The sequence below is a fragment of the Marmota marmota genome, unplaced genomic scaffold (genome assembly GCF_001458135.2).
Source record: "Marmota marmota marmota unplaced genomic scaffold, marMar, whole genome shotgun sequence".
NCBI classification, from domain to species: Eukaryota; Metazoa; Chordata; class Mammalia; order Rodentia; family Sciuridae; genus Marmota; species Marmota marmota.
Window position 1 is genome coordinate 53,337,336 of NW_026000005.1, and position 19,394 is coordinate 53,356,729.

Here is a 19,394-nt window from a genome sequence, read left to right on the forward strand (position 1 = left end):
GGGGGGGGGGGGGGGGGGCCCTTGGGCTGTGGCTCTCCACACTGCAGCTTCCCTATGGCGAGCATTTCGACAGCCTGTCTTCACACGGAGCAGCGTTCCTCCCTCTCCGTTGGATGCATACCTGGGGGACGGGTTTCCGTGCTTCATCTTCCTGGGCGACTGGCCCCTGCGTTACATTTCCTTCTCTTCTCTTGCTGGCTTGGAGCGCTGCCAGCCCGTCCTGTCAGGAGTCTGCACAGGGCTCTGCCCCGGGGCTGCGCACTGCACGCCTGCTGTCCTGGCCACTAGTTCTGCAGACCCTCTCACAACCCACGGCCCCTGTGGGTTCCCGACATGGCCACTGCCCACTGGGTCAGTCTGTGACTCCCTCTACAGCTCTCCCCTGACCCCTGTGGTTGAAGGTCGACCCCACCCCCTCCCCAGTGGGGTCCGTTCTTCTCTCCTTCCTCCTGTGCCGCTTGCTGGTCGGCCGTGAGGGACGTCTCTGGGCGGCAGGCCTTGTTTTCTTCCCCTCTTGGGCCCTCCCGTAGCACCTTCCATGGTGTCTGCAGCTTCTGCTTCTCAGGGCACGTCCGTGTCTCTGGCTGCCTGAGTCCCCAGCACTTGCTTGCGTGCTGCGGCTTGGTTCTTATTTTCCTAGAGCGAGTCCTGGGATTGAACAGACGGACTGACACACAGTCAGTTCTGGGAGCGTCTCAGACAGGCCCTCTGACCCTCTCTTCCTCCTGGGGCTTCAGAAGGTGCCCTTGTCTGGCCCTTGAGCACCTTCCTGTCTCTGTTCTCGTCTCTGGGTGGTTTCTTCCAAACCATCCTGCCCTCCAGTTCACCGGCTTTCCTAACACTGCGTCAGATCTGCTTTCAAGCCTGTCCCTTTGGTTCCTGATTTCTATTATTTTGTTTCCTTTTATTATATTCATTTGATTCTTTAAACTATCTTCTTTGACCAGTAACTATGCTGATGGCTTCTTTTCCTCCCTGCTCTCCCCCAGTGTTTCCTTGTGTGAAATGCACATGGCATAACCCCGCTGCTGGTGCAGATGCGAGCCCTGCGCTCAGAGCTGCAGTGTGAGCACCTACACAGCTGCCCACAGAGGGCGCCTCTTGCTCAACTGAACCTCCACACGGCTGCACAAGGACTCCAGGAAGCCGTGGGCAGGACGACCTGGGGTGCGCGTGGACCTGGCCCTGTGGTCAGGGCCCTGGGGACTGGCTGGCTGCACTGACCGCATCTCCAGGGCTCACCACCCTTCTACACCTGGGACTCTCTTTCTTCTTAAGGCTGAATAACATCCCATTCTTTCTCTGTCCGTCCTTTTACCAGTGGACGCTGGAGTGGCCTCCAGCTTCTTGCTGTTGTGAATAATGACGCTATGCACCTGGGCACACAATGCAAATCCTCAAGACCTGGCCTTTGACCTGGCTTTATATGCAGGAGCGAAATGGCCGGGGCCTTCTGTGGTCACCATTACTAATTCTATTCCCCCTTTCCATTTCACCATTACATCTCCACCAGCAAGGCCTGAGAGCTCCAGTGCTCACGGCCGCTCGCGCTCTGTGCCTCCCACCTCCCAGGTGGTCAGGTAGGGCGGTCGGCCCTTCACAGGTTTCTGGCAGAGAGGACCTCTCACAGCAGGCCAGGGCCACCAGGGCCAGGGCCAGGCTCTCAGCAGATAGTGCTTGGGAAGCTGAGTGGCCACACAGGAAAGAATGCCGTCAGAGCCCCTGGCACTGCAACCAACAGAGTCAAAGTAGATCAAAGGCTAACACTGGAACTCAGGGGAAACCCGGGGGCAGCCACTGGGCAGCGATTTCTTGGGTAGGAAACCAGAGTCATTGGCAATAAAAGAAAACAGGCATAGAGGACTTCCTGGACCTTTGGGACATCAAAAGAGACAGTCAACAGTGTCACAAACCCCCGGCATGGAGGAGGCATCTGCCAGCCATGTCCTGATGAGGGGTTGGTGTCCAGAATACAGAAAGAGCTCTCAAATTCCACAACTAAACACAAACAACCTGATTCAAAAATGGGCAAAGGACATTTGTGCAGTGACAGAGATTGAGCCCAGGGATACTACCTCTGAACTGCATCCCCAGCCCTCCCCCACCTCTTTCTCACTCCGTCACCCAAGCTGGCCTGGAACCTGTGACCCTCCACCTGGGCCAGCAGGACCTCGTGTGCCACCACACCTGGCTTGACTGTTTTCTTGATGGAATCTTAAGATTGGCATTTTATTTCTTTGAGCCTTGTTATTGGATAGTAGGAGCCTGACGGTGCCACACCTGGTGTCCCTCTCTGCTGAGGCCTTCCTCTGTGCTTAATCATCTTTATGTCCTTGGTTTACAAGTCACTTGTAGGAATGACTTGAGGCCAAGATGACACCATCTCCCTCCAGAGCCTATTTTCGTTTGCTTCTGCCTGGAAGAGGCCACCCTACCCACACCCCGGGACCCACGTGCCTGGAGCCAGGGCCCAGTGCCCCTGCAGGCTGATCAGGGACCTGGCTCCAGCTAGCCCTGAGCTCTCACATGGCCCTCTCTCCTTCCTGAGCTGCTCAGGCCGCCGCTGGGCTCTGGAAAGGCAGTGAGGACAGGGGCCAGCCCCCACGCCTCTCCTGGCCCTGGCTCGGACCCTGGTGCTCTGGGGACAGAGTGCATCATCCACCTTTTTGTTGATCTGAACACACACCTGCCCTCACTGGAGGGAGTCCCAGCAGCCTTTTCTAAAGGCCCAGTTGTGCTCACATTCTTCCCAGCAGCAAAGAACGACCATATGGGGCCAGCACTGTGACCGCAAACTCGTATGCCTTTGCCCAGCCCCCTGTGAGGTCCGAGCTGGTGTCTTCAGCTACTATAATAAAGTGCCTGAGACTGGGAAGCTTATAAACAACAGGAGCATTCTTCTCACAGCCCTGGTTCTTTCAGAGTTGATGCCAGAGAGGCCTGCTTCCTGGGGTCTTCCAACTGTGTCCTCACGTGGCAGGCCACACTTTGGCCTTTGTAAGGTCACTGATCCCCTTCCTCAGAGCTCCGCCCTCATGATCTCCTCCCTCCAGAAGGCCCCACCCCCTCACACCTCATCTTGGGGGTGAGGATGGGTTTGGGGACTGAGCCGGTGTGAGCTCAGTCTCCTGGGTGAGAAGACCAGAGCCAGGGGGTAGCTGACCTGTCTCGGGGACACAGAGTCAGGCCTGAATTCTGCCTGTCTGAATGCAGAGCCTCTGCTCAGCCTCTGCTGCTCTGAAGCCTCCTGGGGCTCCCCACTTCCATCCTCCGCCGGCGGTGCTGGCCCTGGCCCGGACCCCACCCTTCCCGATGGCCCAAGAAACCCTGGAAGCCGTAGAGGCTGCTGGGCAGGCCAAGAGCAGCAGGCCCTGCCGGGAGGGAGTTCCACCGCAGGCCTCAGGCACTCGGCTCACGTCAGAACCTGGTCCTGAGCACCTGCTTGCCCAGGGCGGGGTGCAGCCAGACCCTGCGGCCCCATCTCAGGGTCCCCCTGGGGATGCTGCTGAGGCTGGGTCGCCCTCCCAAGATGTCTGATGAGGAGGGAGGAGGCACCGTGGCACAGCTTCCCGCTTTCTCTCTCCCAGGTGAACAACAACGGCATCATCTCCTTCCTCAAGGAGGTCTCCCAGTTCACCCCCGTGGCCTTCCCTATCGCCAAGGACCGCTGCGTGGTGGCGGCCTTCTGGGCAGATGTGGACAACAGGCGTTCAGGTGACGTCTACTACCGGGAGGCCACGGACGCAGCCACGCGGCACAGAGCCACGGAGGACGTCAGACGCTACTTCCCTGAGTTCCCAGACTTCTCTGCCACCTGGGTCTTTGTCGCCACGTGGTACCGAGTGACCTTCTTTGGAGGCGGCTCTTCTTCTCCTGTGAGTCCAGGCCTTGGTCCTGAGAAGGGAGGGTATCTAGCTAGGACCCTCCCCCAGGCAGGCCAGGTGCAGTCCCTCATCCACACCCCAGAGGAGCCTGGGGCTCAGGAATCCAAGTCCCCGCAGCAGAGAGTATATCAACTTCCTGGGCCGAGGTCATGGACCCGTGGAGGAGGGTGGAGCCTGCTCCTCCCAGACCTCCTGGAAGCTGCACACTGGCAGCAGATGTGCTAGTGACTCTGTCAGGTGAGCAGGAGTCAGGAGGACTTCCATTTGGAATGCCCAGCACTCAGGGACTCTGCAGGAGCCATTCCGTTTCTGTTCCCTGCCCTTGGCAATGCCAGCCAGCCAGGATGCTAACAGGAATTCCTGGGCACTCTGCCCAGCCTGGTGAGCACAGGTGGGTGGACGCTCCCTTAGGAGGACAGTGTTTATTGAGCACCTACGATGTCAAGGCCTGTGTTGGATCTTGGGCCACAACTGCCCAGATAGATGCTAATTCCCCTGAAAGAGGTACCAAGGGGCACACGTCCCGAGCTATCTGTTCACCACTCAATAAACACTTTTTAGGGCACCTGCTAAGCAGCAGGCAGTGTCTTGGGCACTGGGGACACAGCCCTGGACAAAGCAGACAGGAGTAGTGCAGCCCATTCAGCATACTCCAGTGGAGGTGACAGGAACAGCATGTCCCGGGCACCAGGCACCAGATGTGCTCGGAGGCACAGGGGGCACTTGGCAGCACTTCCCGCGCTGCCAGGAGCAGGCTCATCAACACAAAGTGGACGTCACGGTTCTTGCATCTCCTCGTGGCTTGTGGAAACACTGAGGTTGGCCAGCTCCCACAGCCCCGCTGTTGGCCCTGATGGTGGCTGTCACATCTTGCTTAGGTTCACTTTCCCAAAGCACAGTGCCCATTCCCCTGTTTGCTCACACTACGGTGCCCGACGCGGCTCCCATGGTCTCCATGGCTGCCAGCCAGCCCGGGGCCCTGCTGTACCTCAACTTGTCTCACCTGGACTTGGACAAAATCCATGTGCTACAAGGCTGTGGGGTGGCACCACGTGGCCCCAAGTGGCCCCTGGCGTGGTGGTGTCCTGGAGACCCATGGCCTGCAGACCTGCAGCATCCCCTGAGAGTCCCCCCCACACCTCGCGGTGCCAGTGCCTGACCCCAGCCGCGGGCTATGTCATTGTCCCTCCTTGGCAACCAAGCAGGCCACAGAAGGTGCTTCTGAGGGACTTGGGTGTCTCTGCTCTCGGGGGCGGTCGGGTCAGCTGCTGCTGCTGGTGTCCTCCGCTGTGGAGGAACGCTCTGGGCTTTCCCTGTGACCTGTGACGCTGCCCTGCAGTGAAGGCTATCCATGTCCACCTAGCACGGGTCACAAGGGCTCCTTCACTTGGCTGTTTGACACTCAGTTTGATCTTACAACACTTTCTTCTATTAAGAAGTTTTTCCCCCAATCTGTAAGTCTCCCTGTTGGTCCCTGCTGTTAACAAACGTCGTACTTAAAGGTCCTTTTCCTCACGAGGTGTGGACACATGGGCCTCTTTTCTTCTAGGATTTCCATGGCTGTGTTTTAAAGCCACACTTGGTTGGGATTAATCAGGTACTGTGTGAAAGCAGGCTCGGAGTCTGTTCTCTCAGGAAGCTTCCCCCGTGTGACCCAGTCATTTCTTGAACTGTCCCAATTCCTCACCCCAACGTAAAGCGACGTCTCTTACATGGACACTGCCCACCACAGAACACAGGCCATAAACCTTGAGGATTCAGAACTGCTTTTCTCTAGTTCCCCTGTATCATCCTCCTTTTTTCTGTTTTACATTTCTGTTCATTTCACACAAGGAATTTCATGGACTTGGCCAAGTGAGCACTAAGCCGCTGCAGAGCCGCGTCCTCCTGGGTGGGCCCGGTCTGCTGCGTGCCCCAGGCGGCCTCCACCCAGTGCAGGTCACTCACGGCCCCTGCAGCCAGGCGGGGTGCTGTGCACTGGGCCCTCGCACTCCTGCCTGGCTGACTGTCCCCCTGTGGGGCGGACACTGAGTAGGCCCAGAGCAGGGCCTCACTGCAGCCCCTGGCCAGCCCTCTCTCCTACACAGGTCAATACGTTCCAGACGGTGCTGGTCACCGACGGCAAGTCCTCCTTCACCATCTTCAACTACGAGTCCATCTCATGGACCACAGGCACTCATGCCAGCAGTGGGGGCAACTCTGCTGGCCTGGGGGGCATCGCAGCCCAGGTAGGTCACGGTGGGGCTGGTACTTGGTATCAAGGGGCCCCTATTCCTCCTGCTGGGACTGTCATGACCTGAAGGAGCGAGGCTGGGGTCACTGTAGGCAGATCTGCCCCACCACCCTGCAGAAGCCAGAGTGAGGAGGTCACAGTGACGAGGCACAACCAGGTGTCCTCAAGGAGGCCTCTCACTGCCCAGAACGACAGAAATCCTCAGGCTCAAAGGCACCATTGTCCCCTGATCCTCCTTACGGTGGCTCTTGATTGACAGATACAAAAGTGACCGGAAGCCCCTACCCTCAGTGTGGCCTCCACTCATCTTCTGGACCCTCTCTGGCCCCAAGGCCCTCCAGGAGGCCCAGAAGCCCAGGGGTGAGGCTGGAGGCATGGGTCAGGGAACAGGGCCAGTGCTCCTGTTGCCTGAGGCAAGGTTGGTTGACCTCAGGGCCTGGCTAGGACTTACATAGGCAGAGTCCCAGGTACAAGGCCATCTGCCCCACCGTCTTTGACCTTGGCCACCCAGGGAAGGGTCGAGGAAATGTAAGGAGACCTGTCTCCCCTCCTACCCCCCCACCCCAGGCAGGCTTCAATGCGGGCGATGGGCGGCGGTACTTCAACATCCCTGGCTCGCGCACCGCGGACATCGCAGAGGTGGAGACCACCACCAACGTGGGTGTGCCCGGGCGCTGGGCGTTCAGAATCGATGATGCCCAGGTGCGCGTGGGGGGCTGCGGCCATACAAGTAAGAGGCTCAGGGCGGGGAGGGCTGAGGAATGGGGGCCTCAGGAGGGGCTGGGTGGGGTGCTGACCCAGGGCAGGGGGACCACGTGAGGACCACGTGAGGCCCACCCTCCTGGAAGCACATGAACTGGGCAGGTCCTGGGGCTCGGCCCTGAGCCGGTTTCCCCAGGGGCTTATGGGATCCTGATGTAGGCTGGGACCGCAGGCGTGGGCCCACTCTTAGGGGTTGGTGTTGTGACCAGCCTGTGCCTGGTACAGACTGGGTGGTCCCCAGGTCCCTCCATCTGACCGTGCAGGCTGATGGGGCTTGTCCCTCCTGCACGAGCAGACGGCCCTGGGACAGCGTGGACCCTGGCACCCCCAGTGCTGCTGCGTGCAGCCTCGGGAGACAAGGCGTCAGGTGACGGCCCAGGGGCGTCAGGTGACGGCCCAGGCATGTGGGGGAGCTGCTCCTCACAAGCCAAGCCGGTGCCACAGAGAGGCCTCTCCTGGGGCCTCCCCTCCCACCTCTGGGCCCGAGGCCACCCTGAGCTGCCTCCCCTCCCTCCACTGGGCCCGAGCCCACCCCAAGCTGGGTGCTTCTCCCTAGCGCCATTCCAGAGAGCCAGTACAATGCTGGGGACCCGCCAGACCAGCTGCAGGTGCAGGCACACACACAATGACCAAGAGGGAGGAGCACCAGGCATCTACTGGCCAGGGAGACACTCCTGAGTGCCCACCTCTGGGGAGAGGCCTGTGCCCACAAAGCAGACTGCGAGTAGGCCCCAGTTGGAGTCTGAGCTGAGGGAGTGGGCATTCCGTGGGCATGGCGTCCAGGAGCCACGCCCCCACCCCCAAGCTGGGGAGCCACAGGCCAGGTGTCTCAGATCAGAGCCTTTCCAGGCTCCACCACGGATCTGGCACGGGCAGTTGAGGGTGCACATAGGTGCAGACACCCACTCCCAACCACTGCTTTGGGTGGGTCAGTGGGTCAGGTGGCCCGCCATTGGCCAAGGTATGGGGTTGGGTTGAGGAGAAGGTGCAGGTGGGGTCCTGTGGGCAGGCCAGGCCTGGAGCTGTGAAGTACGAGCCTGGGGAAAGGGGCCCTCAGAAGAGGGTCCTGCCCGTCCTTGGGGGCCCTCCTGCCCACTGTCCAGGATCTCTGGATGAACAGTTAGAGGGGCCTCCAGGTCCCCGATACCCCTGCGGGCGGGGACACTGCATGCTCCAAGCCAGCCTCGCAGCAGCATGCATACTGTCCAGCTCCAGGGTCAGCTCTGAGGACTCCACGAGCGTGGCTCATCAGCAGGGGGGTCAGTGTGTGCTGAGAGGCAGCGCATCCACATCTGGAAGTCGGATTCTGAGAAAGCAGGGCCCACAGGCAGCACCATTCAGCAGGTGGCCAAGCATAGGGAGGCTGGGCCGGCAGCACGGGGTCCTTCCAGGAGTCTCCCTGGGACCCTCTTAGCAACAGGAATCCAAGTCCTCGGGATGCTGTTGTCACCTGCTGATTTGTGCTTATCAGCCACAGGTTCCAACAGCCTTGCTTCTCCTGGGCTAGTGTCTCGGGAGCCGCGTTGGTGGCTGTCTGCTCCGGCAGGTCAGGGTGTGGAGGTCTTGGGGCCCCTTCCTGGTGGCAGCCCTGCTAGGAGAAGCAGGGCTCTGATGGCTGACTGCCAGCCTCTCCTTTGACACGCCAGGAAACCAAGAGGGGCGCCTGGGCCTCAGAATCGCCCATGGCAGAGCTGGGGAAGATTCGAGGGACAAGCAGGGGCTGTGGGTGTGATTCTGGGGGTGTGCCTTCACCAAAGGCAAAGGCAAAGCTGAGGGCACTAACTGCCAGCACCCCTCAGTCACACAGGGCTCCCTGCAGACCAGGACCTGGGCAGTGAGAGCATGGGTGTGCTGCTGCCCGTGGTCACCAGGTGGCCTTGGGGACCAAGGGAGGGAAGGACATAGTGTATATGAGCGGCTCTCTGGCCCAAGTCCTCGGGGCTGACGGGAGACTCGGGCTCCTTCCTATGCCCACAGCCTCTGTGTGCCTGGCCCTGCGCCCGTGCCTCAATGGCGGCAAGTGCATCGATGACTGTGTCACCGGCAACCCCTCGTACACGTGCTCCTGCCTCGCAGGCTTCACAGGGCGGAGGTGCCACCTGGGTGAGTCCTGGCCCGGGGAACAGGGTGCTCACTGAGGGGACCGGCCCACTGGTGGCACTGGGCTCAGGAGTGCTGCTGGTGCAGGCGGTGACCCTGAAGGCCTGAGTCAGGGTCTCTGTCCCTCTGTGGTGGGGATGGCTGAGGGGCCAATGCCGTGGCTCTGTGGCAGTGAAGACGGTCGGCGGGTACTGCTGCTGTCCCTGGAGGCCTTCTCTGAGTCAAGCTCAGTTTGGCCATTTATCCCGCCCCCAACCCAAGGCTGTGGTGGCTCCTCCCAGCCCTATGTCCTCCACTGAAGCCCAGCCTGCCCGTTTCAGATGTGAACGAGTGTGCTTCACACCCGTGTCAGAATGGCGGGACCTGCACCAATGGTGTCAACAGCTTCAGTTGTGAATGCCCAGCTGGCTTCAGGGGACCCACCTGTGAGTCGGGTAAGAAGAACCTGCCAGCAGGCCCCATGACCTGGCTGCTGCAAGAGAGCTGGACTCGTGGTTAGAGAGGCTGAGGTCTAGACCCTGGAGGGGCGCAGCCTCAGTTGTAGGCTACCCAGAGAGGCTGTCAGCGGGGGGGGGGGGGAGGCACTAGACAAAAGTCCTGCCTGTGGGTGAACAAGAGGAGTGACCCCAAGAGACACGGCTTCCAGGCCCTGATGCTGGAGTAGGAATGAAGCCTGATCTAGGCTGGTGTCCGGGTCAGCGCCCAGGCCCACGTCAAGGCCAGACCATCAGCAGAGCCTAGATGAGGCCCACCAAGACAGGGACTCCTGGAGTTCCTGGGCCAGCTCCAGGGTGAGCACAGACTCCCCAGCCCGCCCTCCACCTGCCCATGCCTCCTGAGCCAGCAGGTCCAAGGACACCCCTTCTCCCCACCCCAGGGTCTCAGAGCCCGGGCATGGGCGGGGTCCTTCTCCTCTCCACTCCTGCTTCCAGACCACTGGGGCTGGCCCTCTGCCTCAGAGCCTGGCTCTCTGAAGCTGTTCCTGGACGATTCAGCCTCAAATAATCATACTTTGACCAGCACCTGAGTTGGGGCCCCTTGGGTTCCCCTCGCCTTTGACCTCTTGACAAAGAAAGACGGGTCCCCCTCCTGGCCCGAGCCTCACTGTGGGGTGGTGCTTGGAGAGCTACACAAGGGAGCCCCTGAAAACCAAAGCATGGTGCCACCTGCCCTCGGGCTCAGCCTGCTGCGCTGACACATGTGAGTCATTCATAGAACACACGGTGGTCAGCCCAGTGTCCGGATCGCAGCCACCTCAGCACCGCAGGTCACAGAAACTGTCTCTGCTGCTGTAGCAAGTTCAGGGAGGGCTCAGCAGGTGTCCTGGGTCTTTGCTGATCAGTAGCGCGGCCAGGCGCCCAACATGCCGTCCTCTCCTCCGTCATGCAGCCCTATCCCCATGTGACAGCACAGAGTGTCAAAATGGCGGCCAGTGCCAGGCGGAGAGTGGCTCTGCAGTGTGTGTGTGCCAGGCCGGGTACACAGGGGCCACCTGCGAGACGGGTGAGCAGTGACTCTCGGGGCAGAAGGGCCAGGGGAAGTGGGTGGTGCTGGGAGAGGTTCCCCTCCCAGCCAGATGCTGGGCCTGGGGTGTCTAACCTGGGCTCAGCCAACCTCCCACCTCTGCTGCCCCCAGATGTGGACGAGTGTGGCTCTGACCCCTGCCTAAATGGCGGGTCATGTGTCGACCTGGTGGGGAACTACACCTGCGTGTGTGTGGAGCCCTTCGAGGGACCTCGCTGCGAGACAGGTAGCTGGCCACATGCCCGTGTCCTGCCTCACTGTCCAGCTGAACCCCACATCTGCCTCTGGCTTGGGGAGGTCCCTGCCCTCTCCCCACTTCCCATCCCCTCCTGAGCTGGGGCCTGCAGAGCAGGGAGCAAGCTGTGTGAGGCTGGGTGAGGGTCTTCTCTTGCTCAGGGAAAGGTCTGGCCCTTGATTTCCTCTGCAAAATGCAAGAACAGACCTCCTCTTCCAGCTTAGTGTCATGGCTTTTTAACATCTTCCTGACCCAGAATCCGCCGGGGAGCTAGAAAGGAGGCCGGCCTTCAGTGCCTGCAGGGGGACCTTTTGCCATTTCCTGTTGTTTTAAACGTGGGTTGTGACAGTAGACCAAGGAAGAGGCCAACTAGAGATTTTGAAGCACCATAAAAAAAATGAGAACACAAAGGCTTCGGTGTCTGAGCACTGCTCTGACCCCAGGGCCACCCATGGGGCAGACAGCCTGGAGGTGCAGGGGTTGCTGTGCCCTGGGTGCTGAGACAGACTCTTCAAATTCATTTTTGGCTTTAAAAAATAAGACGGAAGTTAATTTAACCGTGAGAAAGACACAGATGGACACTGCCTTCCATCCTTCTCCCTGTCCATGGCCACCCAGGCAGAGCGTCCCCAGGGGGCAGGCTGGAGTGCAGAGGGCGGGGGCGGGGGGCACCTGGCCTGCTGGCTGCCCTCACACCGGGGTTGCAGTTCACTCCTCAGGTGGTTCACTAAACTCGTGTCAAAAAGCAGGTAAGTGGTTTCCAAAGATTTTTACAAATAAATCATGTTTGACACAGCATAATAATGCAAATGGAAGTGAATAATAAAAACAGCAGGACAGGCAGAGTGCCTGGTGTACGCCTGGAGCCCCAGCTGCTTGGAGGCTAAGGTAGGAGGATCACATGAGCCCAGTAGTTTGAGGCCAGGGCAACAAAGGAGACTCCATCCCCAAACCTACAAAAGCCGCAGAACTGACACTTGTACCACTGATGGAAGTTCGCTAGCTACGTACAAAGTGCAAGCCCTGACAGTCCAGCCAGAGTTCATGGGAACTGACCGATGAACTTGAGACTACAGAGTGGCTGCTCTCATGCTAACTGCTCTAGAAATTCCCAAGCAAAGCCTGCAAGTGCCCTGACTTCAGCCACTGGACCACACAGCCTAGGGCTGCCATCCCCGAGAGGAAGGCAGGGGAGAGGAGAGCCCTGCAATCACCCCAGACGCTGTCGGAGCACCCCAGGCTGCTCTGCAGGGAGGGCTCCCGGGCCAGGAGCCCTCTGAGTGGAGGAGCAAGATTCAGTTTGAAGGCTCAAACAGAGGTTGGGGGCTAAGAGCCGAACAGATGGAGCTGTGGGTGGGGGGAGGGGACGTGAGATCAGGAAGGGCCTGGAGTCTTTGCTTCAGTGTGATCTGGGTGGGGGATCCACAAAGCTAGGACAGAACACCAGAAAGCGACTCCCATCTCCAACAGGGCTGGGAAAGTCACCCACACCTGCCAGAGCGGAGAGCACTCTCCACACCAGGGCCAGGGTGGAGAGAGCCTCAGGAGGAGCCCTTCAGCTGTGGAGAAAGCCGTGCCGAGGTGAGGACTGAGCTGATGGCCCCACGGCCTCAGAAGGAAGTCCAAAAGAATCAAGCGGACCCCAGGTCTTGACCACACGCAGGAACATCCTACACTCCCCAAACAGCATAACAGGCCTACGCAGGGCCCGGAACCCAAGCTACCCAGTCAAAGATGTCAGGCCAGCAGAGAAGACAGACGTGACCTATATCCAGGAGAAAAATAGATCAGCAGAAACAGAGACCACAGAGACAAGAGCATTATTATAGATATTTAGACACTCATATGAGAATGCTGCATATTCTCAAGACTGTTGAGGGAGGAAAACGGAATAATGAAAAGTACAGACTATTTTTAAAAGAAACTGTAGTGATGAAAACTATGTCTGAATTTTTAGAGTGCACTGGACTGTGACAGCAGGTTAGATGCTGCAGAGGGAGGTCCAACGCACGAGAAGGAGGGAGAGGAATAGAAACAACTCAGGAAGTCGTCCAGAGAGCAGGACTGGAAGCACAGGTGGTCTGTGGCCCACAGGACAGCCCCAAGAGGCCTGGATATGTGCACCTGGAGTCCACGGAAGGGGAAGAGGCGGGAAGAGGGAGTCCCATAAACAGTACAGAAGACATGACAGCCAAGTACCTTCCAAAGTTGATGAAAACTAAGCCCAAGTGCTCACGAAGAGCACGAAGAAAACCACACAAAGATACCCCGTGAGCACCGCTGGGCCCAGCACAAGGAACGTGTCTCAGCAGCAGCAAAGGGACACGTCGTTACATCCAGAGAACCTGGGTGACAGCAGGCTCGCCAGAAGCTGCACTCACCAGCACACACGAGTGACATCATTTCAGTGCTGAAAGAAAAAACTATCCGCAGAGCAGAACTATCTTTCAGAAATTAAGGAGAAATGAAGACTTTTTTACATGAACAAATGCCAAGAGCATTCATTGGCCTATCTGTGTTGTAAAAATGTCAAATGTTTCAGATGAAAGGAAAATGATCCCAGGAAAAAACTATGGGTTTACACAAAGTACAGAATGTTAGAAACTACCGATCTGTAGGTAAAGGACTTTCTTACTTCAAAAGCTCTTTAAAGACAATTTAAAAATAAGCAATTTTTATTCTAAAGGTGAGGTAGTATCCTGATGTGGTGTTGCACACCTATAATCCCAGTGACTACAGAGGTTAAGGCAGGAGGGTTGCAAGTTCAAGGCTAGCCTGAGTGACATAGCAAGACCCTGTCTCAAAATAAAAATAAAAATGGGTGGGATGTAACTAGTGGTGAAGCACTTCTGGGTTCAATACCCAGTACAAAAAGAAAGTTTGAAAAATGAAGTAGTGGTATATTTATTCCTAGGTAGGAATAAACTATCATACAAGGTGGTGCAGACTTTCTGTAAGGACCAGATAAATACTTTCGGCCTTGAAAACAATATCGTCTCTGTCACAGCTACTCAGCTCTGCCATTGTGATAGGAAATCAGCCATAGATAAGACACAAATGTATGGCATAGATGGGTGCCAAAAAAATCTTTAATTTTTAAAATGAGCGGCAGGCGAGATTTGGTCTGTGGACCATAGTTTATCAACCTGGCATAAAAGACAGGAAGAAATGGAAGTATAATATTATAAAAGCCTCATGTTATATAAAGTGGCATAGTATTACTTAAAGGTAAAGGCAAAAGATAAGTTTTAAGTAAAAGATAAACATTGTAATCTCTAGAGCAACAAGTAAAAAAACAAGATAAACTAAAACCAGTTGTGGGGGTAGAATGGTAGATGCTTAATCAATCCAGAGGTAGGAAAAAAGTAACAAAGGAGCATCAGGACACACAGATTCATACAAGACAACAGGTTCAATCTAATCACATCTGTAGTTCAGTAAGATGTAAACCAAAGGCACCAGTTAGAGACGAGGTTGTCAGTGAATCAAAAACCAAAACCCATCAAGACACTGTTTAAAGAAACCCAAACCAAGCGTGGCAGTGCAGATCATCTCAGAGTGATGGATGGGTTTCTAGTCCTGAGTGCGATAGAGTAAGCACACTCTATCCTGTCTCTCCCACTGAATGCAGCCATAAACCTGGACAGAATGCGTGGAGTAGCTATCTGAGGACTCGGGGAAGTAAATAGTAGCAGGTGGACTGGGGAAGGAGACCAAGCCAAGAAGTGCCACCGAGCCAGTGGTGAGTTTACTTTTTTTCCCCTCTCTGGTATCCCCTCAGTTTGGACTCAAGGTCACTCTGAAACCAAAAGTGAGCAACATGTCCACAACATGGACAAAGGAGAGCCCAGAATCCCTGTGGCCAGGCTCCAGAAGCAGGGCCCACGGAGGCCCACTGTGGGGACCTCACAGTGTGAGCAGGGAACCTTCCTCACCAACTGGAGGTGCTACAGTTGCAAAGGGTATAGGCAACCCCTGTTACTGTCCTTCTCTGCCCCCGACCACGAGTACAGTCACAGGAGCAGATGGTAGGGAGGGCGATTGAAAGCTCAGCTTTCTAGCCACAGGACCAAGAAGAGTAACCCAGAGAGCTCATGGAGACTGAGCAGAGGTTGCACCTGGGATCAGCAACTTTAGGAAGCTATTTATGAACTCTTGGGCTCCCCCAGGTTAGGCATGTGTGATCTGACCCAAAGTTTAAAGACAATACCTTTTATAATAGTTCCCCTAAAGATAAAAATTTAGATGTAAATCTTACAAAATGCACAGAATTTGTATGATTAAGCCTATGAAATAATGATGAAAGAAGCCAAAGGAAGTCTAAGTGAATGGTTGGACACCCCATGTTCATGGATGAGAAGAGTCAACATGGTAAAGTAAAGATGTCAGTTTTCCCCACATTGATTAATTAATAGGATTCCAACCAAAATCTCAGCAGGATTTTTTTTTTTTTGTAGATATAGACAAGATTGTTCTAAAATTTATATGGAAATTTATATGAATAGCCAAAACAATTTTGAAAAAGAAGAATAAATATTGAGGATTTGCACTACCAGGTGTTAAGACTAACTATAAACCTACACTGAAGACAACCACGTGTTATTGGCAAATGGGTCAATGGGACAGAAGAGAGAATTCAAAATCAGATTCACACAAATACGGTCCATTAACTTTTGAAAAATATATAAAAGCAATTCAGTGGATAAAGGATGATCCTTCCAACAAATGGGATTGAAATTTTACTTATGCAAAAAAAAAAAAAACCTCAAACCTCACACCTTATACAAATATTAACTCAAAATGGAGCATAAACCTAAATGGAAAATGTAGAACTATAACATTTTTAAAAGAAAATGTGAAAAAAAAAATATTGGTAACCTGGCCTCAGCAAAAGCATTATCTGTATCAGAAAAAAAATAGATAAATTAGACTTCTTTGCCCAAATTAAAAGCTTTTGCACTGTGAAAGACATAGTTAAAAGAATGAAAAGACAAAAATACAGACGGGGAGAAAATATTTGGAAAACTCACCTCTGATAAAGGACTTGATGTGGGAAAGCAACCAACTGTGGGAAAAGAACTCAATCATAAAATGGACAAGAGACTTAAGACACACGACCACAGGAGCACACAGGTGGAGGACAGATGGAGGGTGTTCTCGTCCTTATCAGTAGCCATGAGGGAGATGCTAGCCCCAGGGTACAATGAGATACCCCCCCACACTGACTGCAGTGTCCAGAAGACGTGATGATGATCTGGTGTGGACACAGAGCAGTGGACTCGCACACATTTGGGGTGACTACAAAATGGTTCTGCCACTCTAAAAACAACGTGGCAGTTTTATATGTTAAACATACACCTATAATGTGGCCCAGCATCCTATTCCTAGGTATTCACCCTACAGAAATGAAAACTGCAAAACTCTACACAGTGTTTTAATCATGTCTATTTATGTTCACCAGAAATCTAAAACTCAAGTCTCCTACATCGGGTGAGTGGACAGATAAACTGTGGTGACAACGGAAAACACCCCTCAGTCTCAAAGGGAACTCATCCTTACACACTCACTGAGATGACCTCAGCAGCACTCTAGGGAAGGAAGCCCGTCACAAGAGATTCCTGCATGTGTGTGACTCAGCCTTTGTCAGTGTGACAGACACCTGAGAGAAACCGCCTAAAGGAGGCCATGTTTGAAGGGTTTATTGTTTCAGAGGACACCGTCTGTACCTTTGGGCCTCGGTGAGGCAGGACTTCATGGCGGAAGCACATGGTGGAGGAGGCTGCTCACCTAACGGCAGCCAGGAAGCACGGAGAAGGACAAGATAGACCAGGGCCCCAGGATCCCCTTCAAGGACACACCCTAATGACAAAGTTCCTACTGCTTCCCAGGAGTGCCGTCAGCTGGGGACCAGGCCTCCAGCACAGGAGCTTGCAGGGCCACGTGAGATCTCTGCCACATTCCATTCACCTGGCATTCTCGAAGAGGCAACACTGCAGTGATGGGCAGCTGTGGTGGCCAGGAGCTCAGAGGATCAGGGGTCCGAACCTCTGAAGAAACAGAACACGAAGTCTCTGGAATGATGGGATGTTCTGTATCCTGGTTGTGGTGGGGTTCCACAAATCTATACAGTGTTAAAATTCATAGCAGTTACACCAAAAATGCCAATTTTACTGTATATTAATTTATAAAGATGAATTTTAAATGTACCTGAAAAATTGATCAAATGCTAATCAAGAGGGGGTTGCAGTAGCTATATTAATATCAGATAGCTTGAATTTTAGTTATAGGAGTAAAAAGAGGGAACCTTTTATAATGGTAAAGGGATCAATTCATCAAGACAACCTAAGTATACTTGCACCTGTTAGCCCTACTAATGTGTATCAAAATACATGACACAAAACCTGACAAACTGCAAGAAGAAGCAGATCCATGATTACAGGTGATTCCAGTAATTCACAGAACACATGAAAAATCAACATGGCTACGGAAGACTTGGACTTGGCCTAACAGGTGTTCCAAGAGTACACACATTCTTTGCAAGAATTCATGGAGCATCCCCATGATAGGCCACTGCTGGCCATAACATGAGGCTCAGTAAAAAATATTATGTTTTCTGGCCAGAACAAAGCTAAACTAAGAATCAATAGAAACACACCTGGAAAATCCCAATAATCTTACCAAGGGGAATGTTTGACCAGGAGTGCCTAGGGGCCCTGGCTTTGGGCTGGCTTCCCAGAGCTGCACGTACAGGTATTAAAATTTTTAGCAGGAAATGCACTTCCAGGAAACCAGGAAGGAGCCGGCAGGTGCTGAGCTGCAGGGGGCAGAGCAGCTATAAATCGTTTTTCAGAAAATAAGCCTCTGGCTTAAAGTCCCACCTGACACTGAGAACAGAGGTGCAAACCCAGCCAGAACGTGGCTCTTCTCCTCCTGGGGGGAGCCTGCATTCTCCCCACTCCTGAGTGGCCAGTTGTGACCACGGCCTTTCTTGCAGGAAGCCACTCAGTGCCTGACGCCTGCCTCTCTGCCCCCTGCCAGAACGGGGGCACCTGTGTGGATGCGGACCAGGGCTACGTGTGCGAGTGCCCGGAAGGCTTCATGGGCCTGGACTGCACGGAGAGTGCGTTGGATTATACCCCAGGGCTGGGGCAGGAGGACCCAGCTTTGCCCGTGGGTAGCAAAAGCAGGGAGGGTCCTTCCATAGGGTGTGCATGCAGGAAGCTCCCGAGAGAAGGTGTGTGAGGACGTGTGTGTACACACAGTGGTTGTGGGAGGGTGGCCAGGCAGGGCAGGTGGGAGAGCCCATCTTCTGTGCCCCTACAATAGGACCCTCTCCCTCCCTGTGGCAGGAATCCCCAGTGACTGTGAGTGCCGCAACGGAGGCAGGTGCCTGGGTACCAACACTACCTTCTGCCAGTGCCCCCCAGGGTTCTTTGGACTCCTGTGTGAATTTGGTAGGTGTCGTGCTGGAGGTGGGGGCAGTCATCCTGCTCTGTCGAGCATCCCTATCAGCAGGGTCCCATAACCCTCACTGCCACCCTGTGCGGGAGAGGCGAGTGGCTGCAGAAGTGCTCCACCCTGGTCTCCCTAGGAGGGTCACTGGGTCTTGGGCAGCCCCACCCTTGTCGAGGACCTGAGGTCCCCAGGAATACAGGCCCACATGGGAGCATCCTCTTCCTCTCTGCAGAAGTCACAGCCACACCCTGCAACATGAACACCCAGTGCCCAGACGGAGGCTACTGCATGGAGTACGGTGGGAGCTACCTGTGTGTCTGCCACACGGGCCACAATGTCACCCACGGTTAGTGGCTCCAGAAGGGCCTGCGGGGGTCCTGGCCAAAGAGGAGGGGCGGGGTGTCCTGCAGGAGAAGGCAGCACCACGCGGGCAGGGCCAGTGCTGCTGTCTGTCCAGCAGCCGTGCAGGTGGAGGGGCCTCTGGCAACAGCTTTTCCTGCAGTGTGGGCGGCGAGCTCCTGGGCGCGGAGGGAGAAAGACTTTGAGCAGGACACAGGCAACAGTGTGGATTCCCTAGCCCCTCCCCCGCAGATCTGTTGAAACGCTTAGTGCATACATAATTAGGGTATTTGCACTTCCTGCTATTTATTTGCTAGTGTCAAGATGCTTAACCTCGTGACATAATTCTGCATATATCGAGTTTGCCAGCAGTGATGATAAGACATCTGTGTGTCACAGCTCAGTGCTACCCCATGAAGAGCGAGGGTGAATTATGCTAAAACCAAGAATGAGAAATTCCAGGGAGGAGCCTTTGAGTCCACAGAATATTTTAAGTGGCCTTGGCTCCAGTCATGATTCCTAGGCGACCCTGGCAGCACATGCTCTAGGACCGGCCTCTGCGTGCCCTCCCCCCACAGCCCTGCCATCGCCCTGCGACTCAGACCCTTGCTTCAATGGAGGTTCCTGTGACTCCCACGACGACTCCTACACGTGCGAGTGCCCGCGCGGATTCCACGGCCGGCACTGCGAGAAAGGTGCCCCAGGAGGGCGGGGTCTGGGGGGACGCTGCCGGGGGCGGGGCCTGCGGGGACGCTGCCGGGGGCGGGGCTCGTGGGGGGGGATGCTGCCGGGGGCGGGCCTGCGGGAACGCTGCCGGGGGCGGGTCTGGGGGGCAGTGGCTGCCGGGGGCGGGGCCTGGCGG

The 19,394-nt window shown here is 55.4% G+C and overlaps 1 protein-coding gene across 1 annotated transcript in view; it reads left to right on the plus strand.

Moving 5' to 3' along the window:
- Positions 1-19,394, plus strand: part of Sned1 (sushi, nidogen and EGF like domains 1) — an 81,959-nt gene that overhangs the window by 25,462 nt on the left and 37,103 nt on the right. Inside the window, exons 3-13 of the mRNA XM_048808000.1 lie at positions 3,588-3,875; positions 5,972-6,112; positions 6,685-6,847; positions 8,857-8,982; positions 9,300-9,413; positions 10,369-10,482; positions 10,616-10,729; positions 17,733-17,858; positions 18,088-18,192; positions 18,426-18,539; positions 19,111-19,227. Coding sequence (XP_048663957.1) covers positions 3,588-3,875; positions 5,972-6,112; positions 6,685-6,847; positions 8,857-8,982; positions 9,300-9,413; positions 10,369-10,482; positions 10,616-10,729; positions 17,733-17,858; positions 18,088-18,192; positions 18,426-18,539; positions 19,111-19,227 — 1,522 coding nt within the window. The remainder of the gene's footprint in view (positions 1-3,587; positions 3,876-5,971; positions 6,113-6,684; positions 6,848-8,856; positions 8,983-9,299; positions 9,414-10,368; positions 10,483-10,615; positions 10,730-17,732; positions 17,859-18,087; positions 18,193-18,425; positions 18,540-19,110; positions 19,228-19,394) is intronic.